This window comes from Vanacampus margaritifer, chromosome 3, assembly GCF_051991255.1.
Source record: "Vanacampus margaritifer isolate UIUO_Vmar chromosome 3, RoL_Vmar_1.0, whole genome shotgun sequence".
NCBI classification, from domain to species: Eukaryota; Metazoa; Chordata; class Actinopteri; order Syngnathiformes; family Syngnathidae; genus Vanacampus; species Vanacampus margaritifer.
In genome coordinates, this window is record NC_135434.1 from 20,093,584 (window position 1) to 20,114,369 (window position 20,786).

Sequence of the window (20,786 nt, forward strand, 5' to 3'; positions counted from 1 at the left end):
CCACACAATTTTTATTTAAATGTATTTTGAAGAATTGAGTAATACATTTATTGGTGTTAACAGTTTCGTGCACTTATGGTTCAGTCTGAAATAAGCGGTTCGGAAAATGGATGGATGGAAAGTGTGTTGTACCCAAAGTAAAGCCATGTAGTAGTCATGGAAACAGTCACAAAGCATTTTGATCACCATGGCACCAGTAGAGACTCTGCAATGTGTGTGCCAAATATAAAAAAAAATGTAAATGTATTTTGAAGAATACACTTAATAGTGTGTTGTTTAAATAGAAAAAAAAAATCATGTTTTTGTTGTTTTTAACTCTTTGACTGCCAGACGTTTTCAGAAAAGGGATGCCGTGGGTGCCAGCCGATTTAAGCATTTTGACTGATCTTTCAAGGTCCACAGAAAATTATGTGTTTGGACTATGGAAACACACATACTACCAAATGAATACTACCATCTTTCATCAGAAAAAAAAGTTTGTTTCTACCTTATTCCGTTTTTCAGTAATCAACAATAGAAAATGGTTAGTTTCACCTCTGTTTTGAAACAAACGTCTTTTAACGTCTTTGGCACTCCTCCATAGGATTTTACTAAACATTATTTAACGTTTTTGGCAGTCAAAGAGTTAATCACAAATGTTATATCTGTTCGAAGTGTACAATTTTTCTTCTAGGTTTTCATACTCTTGTTAACAAAAGTAAAAAAAAAAAAAAAAAGTTAAACGAATAGAAATAGTTCAAATGATTTTTTTGACGTCTATAGCCGTCAATAGCAGTGAATGAGTTAATATCAGAGTTGTTATGAGCAACAGTGGGGACTTGAAATGCGAGTGTCCCAACTTACGAGTTTTTTCGAGATACGAGCCATCGATTTGCATTTTTTTTTTTTTTTTAATGCTTTGACTTGAGCCTAAAGGAGTGTTTGCACTTAAATTTTTTAAATATTTTTTTTGTCATTTGTTGAAACTCTGTATGACTTGACATTAGAGTATTATTAAGATTATGTTTTGAAAAAACATCCTTCTCTTGACCCATCTTATGCTTGTAATGTCAATTAATGTTCATTATCATTTTAAAAGTTGTTATGCCGCAACATGAATAGCTTGTCAGAGAGAGTTGTAGCAAAAAGCGTGACTAAAGCGTGTCAATCTTTGCGGTACACGCACACAAATCAAACAGTCTGCTGTACACAGCAAATTCACATTGAAAGTCTTCAATGGATTATTTAACTGTAGTTAGCAATAACAACTAAAAAGTCAAAAAGAAGTAATTGGACAGCTCTTAACAAATCAAGGGTATGGATGACTTCATTCATCGGTATGCTTAGAATACACACCACCAATTTCACCAAGTAAGTTTATCACCTCTTATAGATGTCTACTTGATGGTACTTTCCGAAAACTACGACATCTGACCAGTAACATGTCATGTTTACAACACTCCAACATGAATAAGTCACACGAGCAGTGCATGTCGTGTGCTCCGTTAATGAGGGCCGTGGCAGTTGGGGGAGTGAAATGAGGCAAAACTTGCGAGTGGCTTGAAAATTGCAAACTCCACCTTCAAGCTTGCATGGTGGCAGCTGACTCAACTCACTTCACAACAAGTGGTAGATTGTGGCAGATTCCTCCCCAAAAATGTTTCAAGCTGTTTTTTGTTTGTTTGCCAATCCCATCTGAAGATTGCTGTCAAACTAAACATAAAACAATCACTTTGTGTTTAAAGCAGTCATATAGCCTCTACTACTTGAATGCTAACATACGATGAGTGACTGTAGATGATCAGCTCATCAACAGGTTCTGCAGAAGCCTTATAACGATCCTGATTATTTGATTCAGGTATGTTGGAGGAGGGAGACATTGAAGATAGGGTAGATAGGGGCTCTCGAGGACCAGATTTGGGCACTCCCTACTCTAGACACACAGGCAAAGAATTAGCATCCATGTGACAGTGTTGTTAGTTGTTACCCTTTAAGTAACGGATATCTGAACACAAACTTTGCTATAACACATGTAAGCAGTCCATATAACAATTCACAAAGGCATATATTCTTTATCCTCTACAAAAAAAGAAACTATTATTAGTGACAAAATAATGATCTGAGATTGTGAGAGGAGTTGAGACATCACACAGACAACATTTTTTATTCTATTTAATTATGTTATTACTTTGTTTTTAAGGATGGAACTGATGAATGGCCTTTCCACATATTTCAATCAGGAAACATCATTTGAGTGTTTTGAGTTAGGAGCATGATCCAGGAACTGATTAAGCTCATATCACAAGGCATCACTGTATTTTTGTTCGGTAAACACAAATAGTCAGACAGACAACATATGTCAACATTTTTGCTATGTCTTTCAGAAAAAACAAGCAGAGTTCTATGAAAAAATCATGCATGCCATGCGGCCACAACCGGAGTACTTTGCTGTTGGATATTACGGCCTTGGATTCCCTTCTTTCCTCAGGGTAAGAAATGATTGCTTATTTCATTAAATAAACAAACAACGTTACATATTAAGCTAACTGGCTCTTTGAAACATTTTTAAAGCTGTTCAGTTATACTCTTATGTTATCAACTTTTTGATGATTCAAGATCCATGTCACAATGACTTCAATCTGTTCTTGAGTTTGCATGTTTTCCCCCCTCTTTAAAGTGCAAATTTGAGGGTTTTTTTTACACTTGAATTAACCCCGTAAAGTTAGAAATATTTGTAATGTTTCTTAATACATATTTTTCAGAACAAAATGTTCATCTACAGAGGCAAAGAGTATGAGTGGCTAGAAGACTTTAGTTTAAAGCTACTCTCTCAGTTCCCAAATGCTGTTCGCATGACCAGCACAGCGCCCCCTGGAGACGACACCAGCAACTCTTCTGGACAGTGTATCCTTGAATTTGAGAAAATTGTCGGGGTGGGAGCTCTTCTTGAGAAACCGTGACCTGGTTAGAGAAATAATATTATAAATTGCTATAAAACCTCAGAAAAACTCTTTTGAAAACAAAATAAAACCATCACTCCATTTTTTTTTTCAATTTTCCCACTGGGAAAGTTTTCTGTGTTTGTTAGCTTTTATATACTGTATGTAATATGTACCATATTCTCCAATTTGCTTAAGTCACAAAAGGTGCCCAGCTGCACACATTTCTGGCTGTGTGCATTCTCCCATCAAATTGTCATTTACGCACCTTCATGTCAGGTAGGCACACTGGGTTTTGCATTTCAAGTTTTAAGTTTGGATGTTGTTGACTGCCTGCCGACAGCCCGTCGACGGCTGTGCGAGACACAGCTGGCAGATGACATTCATTGACACTCACTGATTGTGCAAAGGCCATATTGTGTAGCTACCTTTAAAAGTAAGGACAATTTACGCCGACAGTCAAACATAGGCTTAATGTGTCCCTATCTTTACCACATACGTCGCCACGCATTGTAAGCGACTTCCAGAAGCTATCAAATGTAGAAAGACTGAAAATTTATTTTACTGAGATCCTGAGAGAGGGCTTGTGAGTCAGCTAGCGTTTTAGTTGTGACATTTATTGGGGAAAATAAGCGGCATTCTCCAAGGAGCTTTTCCACTTCAAATATGCTACTGGCACCTTGGAGTTTTCTTTGTTTTTTTTTTTAAAGCACATGGATCTCACTATTAAAACAACTACAGTCATGTTGTGTAACGGTGCAATGTTAAGTTCAGTATTCAATCATTTGATTTTGCTTCTTCAATGTTGATCTTATATGCCAATGTTTAAAGTGACTTGCCCAATATCTGCCGCAAAGATGGTTAGCTACCACTGATCCATACAATAGCTGATCCACCTCCTTTTTTTATGGAATGTCATGACCACAATATTCTGATTAAATGTATGTATTTTTGTCAAGAGCTAGTCCAGACGTCCCGAACTGCCGCTCAAGGAAGTAAGGGGAGAGGAAACCATATCATACACCTGATCGAGTGTGTGGGGGGTCATCAACATGTTGTTAAGTTAAGTGAATCCAGTAGCTGAATGAAATCAGCAGCGAGGCGGCATGAGGGGGTGTTGACGTGAACATTTAAATCTCCCAGGATTACGAGTTGGGCAAATGTGGTACAGAGTGCTGTGAGGATATCAGACAATTTTGGGATGGAAGTAGAATTGGGTATGGTGGTGCGGTAGATGAGAACAGTCGTAGATGGTCTACAGCAAGACACAGCTGGGAGAAGAGCAAAATGCCAAACTGAGACAGCAGAATAAGTCAGCAAAGCACACGTGACTGCTAGGCACCCCTTGCCTGAGGCAGGCTAGCAATGTAGCAGCAGTCCCAGGTTAAAGGCCCCAGTTCACACACAAAAATTGTTTTACGCCTGAAACGCCAAAAGTGCTCGGATGGTGCCCACCTGTTAAACTAGTGTTGAAGATGGATATGTGAGGCAACCACACAAAACGGAAAAAATTATCAAAGGTTTGCTCCATTGAGTAAAATTTTTTTAAAGCGCCGCAAGATAGGAGTTAAAAAAAAAGCACACGCACACACTACAGCCACTCTTAACAAGGAGACGCGACAACCAGAAAAGTGCCAGCATCCTCTGCGTATCAAGGCAGCATTTGAATATCAGCTATGTCGTTCAAATCAAAGGACAATTTAACTGTTCTTCAATAGTACTACTTGTCTTTATCCTTAGCCGAACTACAGACATCCAGTGTTTTACTGTCAAGCCAGTGCTCATTGTACCACAAAGGTTTAAAGACAAGGGTGTTCCAGAGCAGATATTAAAGTGATTAAGAGTTCCTTTAACCACCATGGAATTCTAAGGTCATGCCACCAAATCACCGACTCTCTGTTCTTACAGTTATTACCGAACCAATGAAGTGGACCAATTCCAGTATTCTAGGCCCTTCAGAAAAGGTGAAAAGGATCCAGACAATGAGTTTGCAGTGAGTGTGTTTTAATTTCCTCGACAGATTGAAACTCATATTTGAAATGACATGCCTGTCAATTCTCTGTAATGTTTAAACAAGCTTGTTTACACATAAGTCACGTTTTAAACGCTCCTCTACAGACTATGTGGATTGAGAGAACCACGTATTTGACTGCCTATCGCTTCCCTGGGATTCTGAAATGGTTTGAAGTCAAATCTGTCTCTGTGGTAAGAAGCAGCCTCCTATTGTTTTCCAATTTAAATTGTTAGCATTCCTTGTAACACAACCTATTTTCCAAAACACCGTCATGATGGGCAGGAAGAGATCAGTCCTTTGGAGAATGCCATAGAGACCATGGAGATGGCCAATGAAAAGCTGAGTAACTTGGTGCAGCAGCAAGCCTGTGATCGCTCATTGTCCATCAACCCACTGTCCATGATGCTCAGCGGCATCGTTGATCCAGCTGTCATGGGTGGCTTCTCCAACTATGAGAAGGTTTGCGGCTCGCTTCTTCCAGGACACTCCTCGCCGCGTTCTCTGGGATCAGGATTTGTACATAAGTGCTGAATCCCTGATACTGACTCACTAACTCAGTAACTCAAAATATACTATGAACGGAACACTTTTGTTTTTGCTCCCATTTTTGAGATAAACTCAAAGATCGAAATGTTTTTTCACATACACAATATCACAACCCAGTCAAAACCGGGGCAGACTTTTTGGAAATAAATGATTCTCCAGACCTATCCCCATCTCTTCTCTGGGAAGCTGGGAAAGCAGTAATTAGAGGTAAAATTATATCATATTCATCTTATAAAAAGAAACAGGAGCAAAAATTAGAAAAAGGCTTGGAAGATAAAATTAAACAACTGATGGATGAGTATGCAATAAACCCAAATAACCAAATATGGACTGACTTACAAAATACAAAAATACAATTAGACGATATGCTAACTAAAAAGACAGAATTTATAATACAACAATTGAGATACAACAACTTTGAATATAATAACAAATCAGGTAAATTTCTTGCAAACCAACTTCAACGCAATCGGGAAAAATCTCTTATAACGGCTATTAAAGGGATAACTGGTGAATGCACACAATCACCAGAAGAAATTAATCAAATTTTTTATAACTATTATCGCAACCTATACTCAGAAACTAACAAGCCTAACCCTGAGCATATTGAGGCATTCCTCAGTAGCTTAAATATACCTCAGTTAACTACTGAATATAAAGATATGTTAGAGGCGCCACTTACTATAAACGAGTTGTACAGTGCTCTAGATAGTATGCCTAATGGCAAAGCACCTGGCCCGGATGGTTATCCGGCTATATTTTTTAAGCACTTCTGGTTAATGCTTGCTCCACTATTCTTAAGAGTAGTAACAGAAATCAAAACTAATGGTTACATACGCCCACACATGAATACAGCAGCAATTAAACTTTTATTAAAGCCAGAAAAAGACCCCACCCTTCCATCAAGTTACCGTCCGATTTCACAAATTAACACTGATATTAAAATTATCACTAAGGCTTTCACATCTAGACTAGAAACAGTAATCTCGACAATCATTCATAGCGACCAAACAGGCTTTATTAAAGATCGTCACTCTACTAATAATATTAGGAGACTCTTAAACCTTATTAGCATGTCACAGCGGCATGATAAAAAGGCAGTTATTATATCATTGGATGCAGAAAAAGCTTTTGACAAAGTTAACTGGTCCTTCTCTTTGCTGTTTTAAATAAATTTGGCATGGGAAATCATTTATCCACTGGGTATCAGTATTATATGATTCTCCTAAATCTACAGTTACTACTAATGGGATTATATCTCAGAGCTTTACTTTACAGAGAGGCACAAGACAGGGATGCCCACTATCCCCTTTATTATTTGCAATATTTATTGAGCCACTTGCATTAGCCATACGCCAGGAAACAAGGATTCAAGGAATTCACTCTGGGGTAACAGAACATAAAATTAATCTATATGCCGATGATATCTTACTTTATTTAGAAAAGCCGGCTACTTCGTTAGGGGAAGTATTTAACTTAATAACTAAATTCTCACAGTTATCAGATTATTCTATTAACTGGACAAAATCAACACTTCTACCTATTTCAGAAAATTCATGGAACCCTGCAAGCCAGGACCCACACTCATACTCATTTCCTATAGGTATTTTAAAATACTTAGGCATAAAAATCTCACCTAAATTAACTGATTTAATTCATTTAAACTTTTCTCCACTTCTGGATATCATTTATAGTGACTTGGAGCACTGGAATAATCTTCCTTATTTCACTAATAGGACGAATAGCCATCATTAAAATGAAAGTTTTACCCAAAATAAACTATTTATTCTCAATGATTCCATTTAAACCTACGGCTAAATGGTTCCAGCTGTTGGACTCAGCCGTTACTAAATTTTACTGGAATAAAAAAAAAGCAAAGATTAGTCTATCTACTCTTCAGAAAAGTAAATCCAAAGGTGGTCTAGAGGCACCAAATTTTATGTACTACTATATAGCTAACCAGCTACAATATATCGTTCTATGGGCACAACCCAACAGAGACACTAACTGTTGGCTGGAACTAGAACAGAAGGATTGTAATAACCTCAGACTTGTAGATTTACTCTTTATTACAACATCGATTAAGCGACATAATTGTTTTAAAAACCCAATGATTTCCGCCACCCTGACTGCCTGGTGAAAGGCACTAGAATTGACAAAAGCCCAAGTGGATCCCTGTGGGCTTTCTCCCCTATGGCATAACCCCGACTTTCAACTTAACAACCAACCGTTTTATTTAGGTGTGTGGGAGCAGAAAGGAATTACACATCTCCACCATCTCTTCTCAGATAATATGTTTATATCATATACATCCTTGCTCCAAAAATACAAAATAAAAAACGGAAATTTTTTACATTATCTACAAGTTAAAAATATGATTAAAAAAAAAATTCCAACACTTCGGGGTACGCTCCAACTGCCTGTTTTAGCTAAAGATATTAACAAGCTTTCTCCGACAACAACAAAAAAACTTTCAAAAATATATAAATTACTTTCATATACTGATAAAATGTCTTTACCCATCTCGAAATGGGAGACAGACTTGTCTATAGCACCGGAATCTGACTTTTGGATTCAAGTTTGTGAAAACGCATTTAAAATGACAAAACACACAAATTTACAACTTATCCAATATAAAATTATTCACAGAACATACATTACTCAATATATGATGAAGAAAATGGGACTCTCAGACTCCGATATTTGTCTCCAATGTTTACAAAACACTACACTTATGTTCATGCTTTATGGTTATGTACTCCGGTTATGTATTTCTGGACTAAAGTCTTAGAAAAACTTTCCGCTATTTTGGACTGTAGGATACCTTTATCTCCAAACTTGTGTTTGCTAGGTGACCTAACAACAACTGACTTACCACATAAACAATTTCAATCTACACTTGTAGCCCTTACTATCGCAAAAAAAACAATTCTTGTTAACTGGAAAAATAAACAAACTCTGAATATCGACCAATGGTCTAACCTCCTCATAAATCACATTTTAATGGAAAAAATATCTGCCTCAAATAAAAACCAAATATCAAAATTTATAGAAACATGGTCTACGTATATAGAATTTTTTAACCTAATTCTGGTTACTTAATTCTGTCTGTTAGCGAGAGCCTCCACATCGTGATAACTTACATTGATGTTTCTGCATTTGGCAATTTATTATTATATTATATTATTAGTATGGGATTTTTTTTAATAGGTTTTAGGTGAACTAATGAATACACGCACGCACGCACACACACGCACATACACATACTCACCCACATACAAAAAAAATACTAATATATATATATATATATATTGAAGGAATTTAAGGAATCCTGTCCTCTTTGCGTGTTCCAAAAATGAAGATAGGTTTAATGTAAGAAAAATACACCTTTTGCAAAAATGATTTAATAAAAAACAGAGAGTGTCTGGACAAATAACTGCCTCTAATTCATCACTTAATCATCGTGGGATTCAGAGCGTCAAATGTACTCTTCTACGTGTACAATAGCTTCTTATAGTTAAAAAGACCTCCTCCTTTTCATTTATAGACTAAACATACTCTCTGGTACTTTTCCGTGAGCAGATGGCGTAAACAAGGTCAGGTGGATGTTTTTGAGACAGAATGTGTTATATAGTTGAAGGATTTTCCCATAGCAAAATCTCACAAACAAGTTGAACCAAATTTACGGTGGCCGTGACTGATGAAGAAAGTAAAGAGTGTGTGTGTGTATTATTTCAAAACAAATTTTGTTTTCAAGACCGAAATGTGTTTTCGCACAAAGCGCTGAGAAGGAACTTTTTTAGACTAAATAGTATGTCCCAGCTTAAGGCCAGACCATACGAGGTCGACATCATCTGCTCTGCTCAGGACACAAAACATTTCGACAAGGTTAATGTGAAGAATTAAAATGTTCATAATGTGTAACAGTAGTTGATATATGAAATTAGGTATTAAAAATGTTATAATATCTTTCAATATATATATATATAAAAATAAAAAAAATAAAAAAGGAGAGCAATGATGACATGTCAGATCGAATGAACAATACTGAGCTCTCCATAAATTAAAAAAAAAAAAACTGTCTAAAACTGTGATAGTGAGCACTTCTCCTTTGCCGAGGTAATCCATCCCATCTCACAGATGTGCCATATCAAGATGCTCATTAGACACCATGATTAGTGCACAGGTGTGCCTTAGACTGCCCACAACAAAAGGCCACTCTGAAAGGTGCAATTTAGCTTTATTAAACCAGTCAGTACTGACTGGATCAGTACTTATCTCGGCAAAGGAGAAGTGCTCACTAGCACAGATTTAGACTGGTTTGTGAACAATATTTGAGAGTAATGGTGATATTGTGTATGTGGAAAAAGTGTTGCGTTTATATTTTTGTTGAGTATACAAACATTAATCGCTAAACACCTGGCAACAAAAGTGAGTCCACCCCTAAATGAAAATGCTCAAAGTGTCAATATTTTGTATGGCCACTATTATTTTCCAACACTACCTTAACTCTCTTGGGCATGGAGTTTACCAGAACTTCACAGGTTGCCACTGGAATTATTTTCCACTCCTCCATGACAACATCATTGTTTGATCTGTTTACGTTTATTCACACCTGCATAAAAGGCCTGGACTAGCATGGGGAACAAACCAAGGTCCCTTTAAAATGCACTCTGGAGAATTTTATGGAATTATATATTTTTTTGCTCAAAGGGGAAGTCAACCCAAAAAAAGAATTTATTGACAATATGTTCTATGCAGCCCCACTAATCTAAATACAGTACTGTATTTTGGTTAATATTGCATAGTGGGATATGAGATAAGCAGCTAAATCTAGCAGTTTTTATCAATATCAGAAAGCGGCCATTTTGCCACTTGCTCAAAATTCAAAATTACATCACAGTTGCTGAGGTCTCAGCTAACCAATCACAGCTCAGCTTCAGAAAACAGGTGAGCTGTGATTGATGTCATCTTAAGTCTACAGCAAGAGGGAAAATGGCCGCCCATTGAGGTGGATAAAAATCAGAATGTCATGTTTAGACTAGTGAGGTCACATTGAACATATTATCTCTTTGACTGCCAAAAACGTTAAATAACGTTTCGTAAAATCCTATGGAGGAGTGCCAAAGACGTTAAAAGACGTTTTTTTTTCAAAACAGGTGAAACTAACCATTTTCTATTGTTGATTACTCAAAAACGGAATAAGGTAGAAACAAACTTTTTTTTTCTGATGGAAGATGAGAGTCCAATCTTGTTTTGGCAGTATGTGTGTTTCCATAGTCCAAACACATAATTTTCTATGGACCTTGAAAGATCAGTTAAAATGCTTTAAATCGGCTGGCACCCACGGCATCCCTTTTCTGAAAACGTCTGGCAGTCAAAGAGTTATTGTCAAGAAATGTTTAAGGTTGACTTCTCCTGTAATGTTTTTGGACATGAAACATTGCAAAGTGGAAACAAATCATACAAATAGTAAATGTGTTTTGTTTTGTACAAGTGCGTTTAAGTCATTTCCATGTAAAAGATTTGTCCCAGTTATGGGTAAGATAGGCTCAACTGTACTGTGTGTGTTCTCTAAACACATGCTCTGTAAATACACTTGTATGTTTAATTCCTAACCCCAATTCAAAAAAATGACCATGAGTTCTTGTTGTCCTCAAGCCTGCTCTGTTCACAAGGGAACCGCTGTAGCTTATTTGTCACGATGGTGAAACATACTGAATCTAGTGTAGCTTGCGGCAACATTTGTAGTGAGCGTTTTTTAAGATGCTTTAAACATTTTCCTCCTCTTTAGGCTTTTTTTACTGACACCTACATCCACGAACACCCAGAAGACCATGAGCGTATTGAGGTCCTTAAACATCTCATTGCCCTGCAGGTAAATCCTAGCACCAGCTTTGTCACAGACGCAGGTCTGAAAGCACAACATGTTGCGTAACTCTTTAACTGGCCGTCTTTCCCCACTCCAGATCCCTGTCTTGGCAGATGGCATTCGCATCCATGGGGAAAAGACGACAGAGCAGCTGAAGCCCTTACACAACCGCCTGGTTACTTGCTTCCAGGACCTTCGGGGGAAAGTGGAAAAGCATTACGGCGTCATTACCTTGGTGCGTTGCCAGCTGCAAACTCAATTTGAAAGGAAGAAAGATGCCAACTTGACCCTTAGGCCCTCTTTCCTTCCTCTCACACTGTTCACATTCAAAGCACAGTGTACATTGTTTTAGTCCAGGCTAATACATTTTAGCCAGTGCTTTGCGGCTCACGTCCCCCCCTCCTGCTTGCCAACATTCCCTCATGATGCTTAATCCTATTTGTGTGTCCCAGCCCTGCTCTCTCGCAGAGAGAAAGAAGAGTCGCGTGGGCTCGGTGGTGATGCCCTACATCCTGTCCTCCACGCTGCGTCGCATGTCCACTGTCTCAACCCTCTCCAATGCCTCCTCAGCCCTCTCCAGCGGCTCTGCGTCCTCCGACGGACCCTCGGGCAATTCCTCCCAAGAGTCAGTCCCTGCATTCCCTCCTTGTGCCCTTTTGTCTCCCTCAGCCAGTGTCTGCACATACTTACTGATCATTTGTCAAGGCTCTTCATTGGCTAATTTTGCCGAGATTTATCGACTTAATTTTCTTTTTTTTTTGAGTCTCCTATCGATTATTCCATTGATTACTTGACTATTTTAATTTTTTTAAGCCCACTAAGGTTGAACATGAGTTGAATTTAGTGGATATAAATACTCATTGTTCCTTATCGTCTGCACACATTACACAAACACCAGCAAATTTAGTCTATGCTTAACGGTTAACAATCGTGATTAGCATTATGCTGAATAAACTCGAATCACTTACTTATTGTACTTTTCCTGGAAATTACTTCATAGTCCCACATGTAAAAATTCCAATTTGCTTAAAATATTGAATGGTAAATGTAGTGCACCTAAATAGCGCTTTATCTTCATCATATGTTTACTAAGCCTGACGTATTCGCTTGTCTCGTTCAAACATATAGAGTTGTCGAAGCCTACAATGGCCATTGACGCAGCATACTAACAGCACAGAAAGGTTTTTCAAATAACTTACTTAATGCTCCAGGATCCCGCGCCGTCACCCTGATGTTTTACTTTGGTTCCATCCCACTTTGAATCCATAAACGTGACTCATGAGTACTCGTTGTAGCTTTGTACTTGAAAATGCTACTAGCGAATGCTAACCTAGCCAATTGTTACAACGTCCAACTGGGTCAATTTGGCTCTGTTATTGCACATTTGGTGGCGTAAAACCATAGTGTTGGATGGCTTACCCTGCACGCTATTTGGAGGAGTGGAAAAAACAACTTTGAGTCGCCGCCGACTCGCCGTATCGAGAAGAGTGAGCCTTGCTCTATCCAATTAGCAAGGCACGGCCAGTTTATTTGTATAGCACATTTCATACACAAGGTAACTTAATGTGTTTTACACAAAAAAAGCTAATAAGCACCAACAAACACAGTAGATAACATTCAGAGCAAAAAAGAGAAAACAAAAGTAGGTTACAAAATTTACTAAAAGAGCAGAGATCGACAGAAAACTTTAAAAAGATTTAGCATAAGGAAGTTTAGAATAATAATAATAATAATGAAAAGGAAAATAACATGATTTAAAACTATTTAAAAGACCATAATCAAAAGTATGTGCAAAAATCAAAACGTTTTTAACCTGAATTTAAAAGCATTTACACTTAGGGCTGACTTCACTTTTGTTGGCAGTTGGTAGGAGATACCGCCTTCCTGTTGCTGACTCGCAAAGGGCCGCCATCTTATGTGTTTGGCTCCAATAAATTCATTAGAACTCTTTTATTTATTTAGTGATTTTGACGTGAATTGTTTTGTCACAAGCATAAAACTTGTGGCGATGCTAATTTTGTCCCTTTTCAGTCTAAAGGGACCACAAACAAACCCTAAGATCTTAGTAGTGGTGAATGCCAGTCGGAGTACGCCAGCAATAAGTGTCCGTGCGGAAACATGAAATGTTGGTTCCGGCAACTTCCAGATGCCGCAAATATGTTTTTAAAATGATGAAATTAGCTTTGACGCATGCATTTTTGTGCCGACCAATTTTTGTGGTCGCCCCAACCGACTTGCTCGACCTTTTTTCCCAGCCCTAATCGCCACACTTTTTCTTCCTCCTGCATCTCTTTCTCTGCCGCCATTATTCACAAGCAGTTCCTTGTTGTCGCGCCCCAGCGATCGCAGGACCTCAGTCTTGTCCCGCTCAGAGGAGGACAACAGGATCGCGAGAAAGAATAGGAAGGAGTGGAGTGTAAGCAAGTCTCAGGTCTTGCTGGAGAGACAGTCGGATGCAGATGAGGTGAGTCCTTTTTTCATTTCGGAAACCAGTACCATCATCATATTGTTGTTGTTGTTATTATTATTATTACTCAGCTGTGAATTGGGAGTAGCTCAATTTCCCTGCTTAATGAAAATACTCATCTTTGTTTCACACTTTCATCCCAGAATCCTGCGGAGAAGCAGCAGAGGCCCAAGAGTTTACAGCTGGGCGACAGACGACTGCCGCTGTCCTTGTTCCAGGGTGTCTCGTCACAGCTCAGCCTGTCCAACCCTCTCAGCCCTCTACCTGCCTCTCCTCACACACCACGCAGTTCAAGTATGGAACACAAACACACGCCACACTTGCCTGTCATCGTTTGATTTTGCGTCAGTCATGACGAATATAGCCACCTTGTGTAAGCGCATTCTGCTCGACAGCCCAAATTAGGCCTCACACATATGCACGTTCACAGATGCTTGCCGTCTGGATCGAGATCATTTTCTCTCTTATGTGGTAGGTTTTTCATCACTGCTCAGCGACAATGATGCCAACGCCATTGACACCCCAGGGACCCCCCCGCCAATGCCTCCAAAGAAACACCCGCATGAGATTGACATCGCTGCGTTCTCTTCAGAGGTGCATCTGCTCAAAGCAAATGCCAGCCCACCCACTAATGCATATTTAATGGCATATAAACGCTAAAATAATCTGAAATATAACACCACTCTCTCCTTCCTTGCAGTTCATTCCTCCGCTGCCAATGAAAATTGATAGCAAGCCTCCCCCGCCGCCTCCCAAAACCCGGAAGTCTATGTTCCCCTCATATGAGCACAGCCCCCAGTAGGGCCCCACAGACCATAAAGCTTCTTCTTCATGTGATGCTGTGATAAAGTGCAGCTTCATTTTTGAGGCGGTGGAACAACAGATGCAGGATCATCTATGTCATGTATTTACAGGACTTTTGGGTCTTTCAGATGTTTCTTATGCCAAGTCATTATTGATGCCACACCGCCAGTTTGAGAGGCCTTTTTCGCAACTCTCAAGGAAAGATAGTGTGGAATACTATTTTCTATAATTTTACACCAATTTTTATGAAAATGTTGGATTTTATGATTATTTTTTTCTCAATTACAGAGAAAAAGCTTGATGCTGCTTAAATGCATTCCATATTTGAACAGAAAAGCTGTATTACATACTCAAGTTCGATAATCATGAGCAGGGAATGAAATGTAGATGTAACTGTGTTATAGTTAGTGTGTCCGATTGCGGTGTGGGTGTTTGAACTTAACATTTTATATTTCAGAGACACTGGATGGCATTATTGAATGTGATACACATTTGTTGTTGTTTGTTGATGATGTGGATGCTGTAACGGTTTGCCTTCAAGCAGCATCCTGTCGGTGCTTTTTACTCAGAGGAATAGTTTGACATGTTCAATATGTTTATGGAGCAAAAACTCAAGTAGCTTGGGCCACTTAGCGTAGCTTAGCATTGGACTAAACACAGGGATGCGAATCATTTCATTTGAGAACGTTGATGGTGGCTAGAATGTGCAAGCCGACATACAGTTGTGCCAGTCCTGGGGGTGGGAGGGTTGGGGGGCGGGGGGGTGTTGGTTTAGCATAATTGATTATTTTGATGTCTACATTCATTATCTTTTCACCCATATGCAAAGCTAATGGGATCCCCGCTGCACGTATGTGATACGTAAAACATCAAACTATTCCTTTGAAGATTCCTAAACACTGTATGGTACAAACATGGATGCCTTTTGAAGTTAAGATTTATTTTCATGTCTCCATGAATTTCCTGTTTATTCCTGAGATTAACTTATTGTTGTTCATTGAATTTGAATATTTCGATTGTATTGCACATCCAATGTGTACAGGAAATGTTTTGTTTTTTTAGCATCTTATACAGTCTCATATATTTCATCATGCTGTTGTTCATTGCCAAACCAATGCCATGGAAACAACGAAAGTTGTCAGTATTTAAATTTAAATGTGTCTTAAATATTTTCTACTGCACACACAGATGAATCAAAATTTTAACATACATTTCATGTAATATTTTTATGAGCTTTTGTTGAATGCATAAAATTAAAAACTTTCTGTAAACTTTTTAAACATGTCTTCTTGCTCTGCCGCTGTTACCATACCAACCCAGTTGAGTTCTTTCTTCCCATTCAAGGTTACAGCATCTAACAAGCGGCACTGAGGCGGATGTGTTTCAAATACAATTAGTGTAGGTGATGGAAAATGCTGCCGGTTAAGCTAACACTAATCTACAAGCAGGTCCTGGGGAGGATGTCTGTTGGGAGGAGTTTATGGGATGTTTGTCGATTGCATGATGGTTCTTCCCTTTTACAAATCTGGTTTGCTAATGGCCTATCCCTTCATGTCAGTGTGCCACAGGAAAACACTTTTCCTTGCATTTCCCACGAGAAACAACTATTTGAGGTGATGTACACCCATGCAGATAGATAGGTTACCCTGTTTTGCAGTACCCCAATGCGCCTGGAGCGATGCCATGGAGTCTCCTGCCTTGATTCTATAATACTACATTAGTAACTTTATGCCGTTGGCAATCTTAGGATACCGATCTGAGCCCAAGGGCAGAATGGATCGTGAGGTGGAGAGGCTGGCTAGAAGATCACTGTAGAAATGTGGCTGTGAAAGAGGCAGCATTCACTTTTCCTCTTTTTAGGATAACTTGGGTGGAAAATGTTTAAATGTACTGTAGTTTATTTGCCATATCAATGTTGAAGTTAAGAACTCTTTCATTAAAGTCAGCCCAAAAATGTTCTTTACAGCAATATATTGTATTTGAGCCCACTCATCTTAAAAAATGGCATTCTGTTTGTGGAACATTTTCATCAAGCTCTATGGGCGCCGGGCGGCCATTTTGCCACTTGCAGTTGACAATAAATTACATCACAGTTGCTTGGGGCTCAGGTAATGACCAATCATGGCTCAGCTTGTGAATGTCACGTGACCATACTCTGAAAACAGGAGATGGAAATGGTACTCGTAATATGTGAGGGTTATGGCCTGACGGGATATAAACATTTTCATTCACCAGTTTGCCGTTTAGTAGTGCTAGGTCTGGGGTTTAAGGAGGTGGTTGTTAGGCTGACTCATTCATTGATGTTAGCTAGCTGTACGGGCTAGCAAGTTGATTACTACCATTGAGCTGAGTTGTAAACAAAACACAAGTAAGTAGTCTGGCTAACTCAACAAACTGGTGCGTTCAGAAATTAATGGGAGCGGAGCGCGTTTTTAACCTTGGCAGCTAGATTGATAATTGTGATTCACTCAAGGGAGTTCTTAACATTATCAATTTGGTATTTTTCCATTTTAGCCTTTTTTTTTTTTACGTCTGTTTGGATCTTTCTTTTCTGTCTGGAAATTGAAAAGAGTGAACGGAGGCTTACAAAAGTACACTTACGTCTTCTTGAGCTTTGCAATGGTGTTTCTTTGCCTATAAACTCTATTAGGACAGTTAAAAATGGCACCAAGTGCACCTGTCGTTTTGTCACTTAAGGCTTCATGAAAGGTGTGCTGTTACGCAAACACTTTCAGCACTCCATTCACTGCCATTCAAATGACGCATTAGTTTTTTTTGTTTTTTTTTACTTGATTTTCATGCATGCCCAAACGTAGTTTGTGACCTCACAAATACCACAAGAATTTATCTTGCTGGCAAAGTTAGCGTATTTTGCCTCCGAATATATGCACTCCCTGTGAAGTGAACAGACTTCAGAGCGTGTTTGTCCTTTTTAAGTGCCAAAATGGCCACCATCTGAGATGGATAAAAACAGGTGGATTTTGCAGCTTAACTCCATGTTCCACAAACACAATATTAATCAGTTTACCGTGTTTATACTATATAACATATTATTGTATATAATTTTTTTAGGTTGACTTCTCCTTAAATTACATTTTGAATGTATTAAATCGCTGGTGTCTGGCCGAAACCTCATAAATCACAATTTGTTTTAAAAAATAAATAAATAAATAACAAGTGTATACTATTGGTCATTCCACATGTGTGGGTGTTTATTTAATTTTTTATTAAATTTTTTATTTTTTATTTTTACAAATTATTGACCAAGCCATTTGCGGGGTTTCCTGAAAAGTGACTATTTTGGAGGTAGGCCTGATGCCAGCAAAATGTGTTCCTGATCGTAAAATCTTTTTCTTTTCTTTTTTTTCAAACGCAAACTTGTAGTAAAATGTCTAAAAAAATGTTTTTGTTGCACTCACTCATACACAAACAAACATGGTCTTGCGGGCGGGGAAGCGAACCTATGGCAACCTGCATCACAGGCAAGTGACGGTTCCACTCCGCCACCTGGAGCCCCAAACTACCCAACTACAATAGGCTCTTTGCACAAATCCACTACTTCCTGAACTCAATACCACTCCTTCATTTCCTGTCTTTCATGAGTGGACACAATGATTAATCCAATGGTGTCAGGCACACCTGGATTAATTAGTTTGTCCAATCATGAAAGATAGGAAACAAGATAGGAAACAAAGAAGTGGTATTAAGTTCAGGTATACACCGACTTTATAACATTACAACTTTCCCAATAATAGTATCCAATACAAAAGCTGTATCAAATACCTATAAAAATTTAACAAATGTTCAATTTCGATGATCACTCTCACAGTTTGTTCGTTTTTAGAGTGAGGTGTGTGCGCTCTATTTTGATTCATGTCGACAGTTACCAGTTCACTGCACAAACCGCAAATTAGCAAAAAGACCCATCAAGTACTCAGAAAACATCTCCATTTTGGATTTATTTATTAATTGTGTGTTATTCTGTTGAGCCTTCGTGAGGCTGAGCTCCACTCCAACGGATAACGACAGTAAATGATGGAGGCTGCAGCCTTGGTATGATTGAACTGCTCTCGTCGAAAGCAATCGCGGCCTTCCTTATTTTGTCCATTGGCTTGCTGGAGGCGTCGCGGGCGTCCGGGATTATCTCATCTTTGAACCTCACTGGGTGGTGCCACAGGGTGTAAACCACTCGAGTATGGCAAATATGTTTTATTTCCTAGTTGCTGAGGGTAAATTTGCTTGGCATGAGTACACTTTTCAGGAACACCTAAGGTCCTTACACTTAAACACAATCCCACTATAGAGCATTTACATCTGCTTTCACTTATAATATATACACTGCACGTGTGCGTTTTTTTTTTTTTTACTGCAGATCTTTATGCTCAGGGTGCTGACCTGAAGAAGAACCTTTTTTGATTCAAACAACTAAAATAAAAGGCTATTCAGGTTGTGGGTAGCTCATGCTTTATTAATATGCTCTGTGCCCTCAATGTCACATGTATTTTTCAACATTTTTGGAAGGGGACTACACTGTCCAGCCCACTGTGCTTGTGCCTCACAGTTATATGTTCCATTGAAATATTTACATTCACAGGTTCTGTGTGATGAGCATGTGATCCGAATAGTGAGCACTTAATTTGGTGGCTGTGATGTGTGCACAGGAGATCTACTCCCTGCAGATTGTGTTTGTCAAGTTTCCAGCAAAATGGGGAGTGACACGTACACACATGCGTGCCGGAACATAAAATAAGTATGCACAGACACATCATTTCTTAATCTTAATTACATATTCACTGTTTGCGCTGTTGCAATTGAACTCATCTCTGGTGAAATTCAGGTTTTTGCCCAGACAAATGTGGACTGTGCTAATTACATTCGTTCATCCATGCATCCATTTTGGATACCATCCATCTTGTTCAGGTTCACGGGAAGCTGGAGCCTATGCCAGGTGACTTTAGTCAAAGGTGGTTCATTACATATGAACACACAACCCAATTAGATCACATACAAATTACGTCACAAAAATGAATGGGGTTAAACCTAAGCATTATTTTTCATTATGTAACTAATTTTATGGTTGAGTGGCTGCTTAAGAGAGATCAAATCAGACACATTACGGTGAGATTGAGTTCCTTTCTCTGTTTTTAATTATTAATTTAAAAAAAATGCTCAACTTTGAAATAGAGAGTGACCATGTTGATGTTTTCTACCGCCCGTCCATTTTTTTTCGACCTTTAGTATTTAAAATGTAGCAGACTCTCCAGTCGCTGCGAATCCTAAAAAACACAAACAAAATCCCTCCCGTTGCTTGCAGTAAACACGTTCTGAAGGAGCAATTTCACCCTGCCCTGCACCTGTTTGAACTGTTGCCCACCAGGAAACACTTCAGATCATACGCATCACAAGATTCAGCGGTAACCCACACAAAGCGCCAGGAGAACATACTGTACAAACCCCCAAGCAAAAGGTTTTGAGCCAAACTTGAAATTGCGAGGCAGACCTGCTAGCCGGATCTTCCATTGTCCCAACAAATAGAAACTAATATGAATGTTTTTGTGGGGGAAAACATTGAAGTACTTCAAGAACATGCAAACTCCAGATAGAGTTTGAATTTCAAACCGGGTTTTCCTGACCATGAGAACAGGTTCAGTTTAATAAATGGACTCACATGCTATTCTAGCAAACATCGTATAGCTAACATTATGCGTTAAATGTTGGAAGCGGGTAATTCAGGTTTCTTCTGTTTTCCCCAAATGGGTTTTTTGAGTTTCCCTTGCTCTCTTGGGTGGTTTTTATGAGGCAATGTTATTAATATTTGTCAACTGTGCACTTGCGAAACCCTTTGAGACTCGTAATTAAGGGCTAGACAGTATAAATACATTTGACTTTGACTTTCTTGGGCAGACTATACATTTTGTATGCTCAGTCAATTACAAAGTCACAATTGGATTATTGTTTCGTAAAATTTATTGAGCCAAGGCACTTTTTACACATTAGAAATTTCTCACAGCACACACACACAAAAGGTATGTATATGGACTGAAATAACGATCTTGTCTCAAATGAGTCACAAATGGACTTTCTCTATGTGAAATATGAGCCTGTTTAGCTGAACATAAAGATGACATCCTTGAAAGAATTTATGAGTGAATGATTAATTGTACC

The 20,786-nt window shown here is 38.6% G+C and overlaps 1 protein-coding gene across 4 annotated transcripts in view; it reads left to right on the forward strand.

The window, feature by feature from the left end:
• The window catches only part of dock5 (dedicator of cytokinesis 5), a 41,610-nt gene extending 26,258 nt beyond the window's left edge, over positions 1–15,352 (forward strand). For 2 of the 4 annotated variants that reach the window (XM_077561666.1, XM_077561668.1), the window contains 13 exons: positions 2,364–2,468; positions 2,742–2,883; positions 4,670–4,751; positions 4,827–4,911; positions 5,037–5,123; positions 5,215–5,391; positions 11,273–11,356; positions 11,448–11,585; positions 11,803–11,975; positions 13,670–13,814; positions 13,961–14,111; positions 14,293–14,411; positions 14,518–15,352. In XM_077561666.1, the coding sequence (XP_077417792.1) occupies positions 2,364–2,468; positions 2,742–2,883; positions 4,670–4,751; positions 4,827–4,911; positions 5,037–5,123; positions 5,215–5,391; positions 11,273–11,356; positions 11,448–11,585; positions 11,803–11,975; positions 13,670–13,814; positions 13,961–14,111; positions 14,293–14,411; positions 14,518–14,619 (1,590 nt within the window). In that variant the 3' untranslated portion in view covers positions 14,620–15,352. Of the gene's footprint in view, positions 1–2,363; positions 2,469–2,741; positions 2,884–3,125; positions 3,198–3,879; positions 4,912–5,036; positions 5,124–5,214; positions 5,392–11,272; positions 11,357–11,447; positions 11,586–11,802; positions 11,976–13,669; positions 13,815–13,960; positions 14,112–14,292; positions 14,412–14,517 lie in introns of those variants that run through there. The other 2 variants (XM_077561667.1, XM_077561669.1) reach the window with 2 other exon arrangements.
• Positions 15,353–20,786: the final 5,434 nt, after the last annotated feature.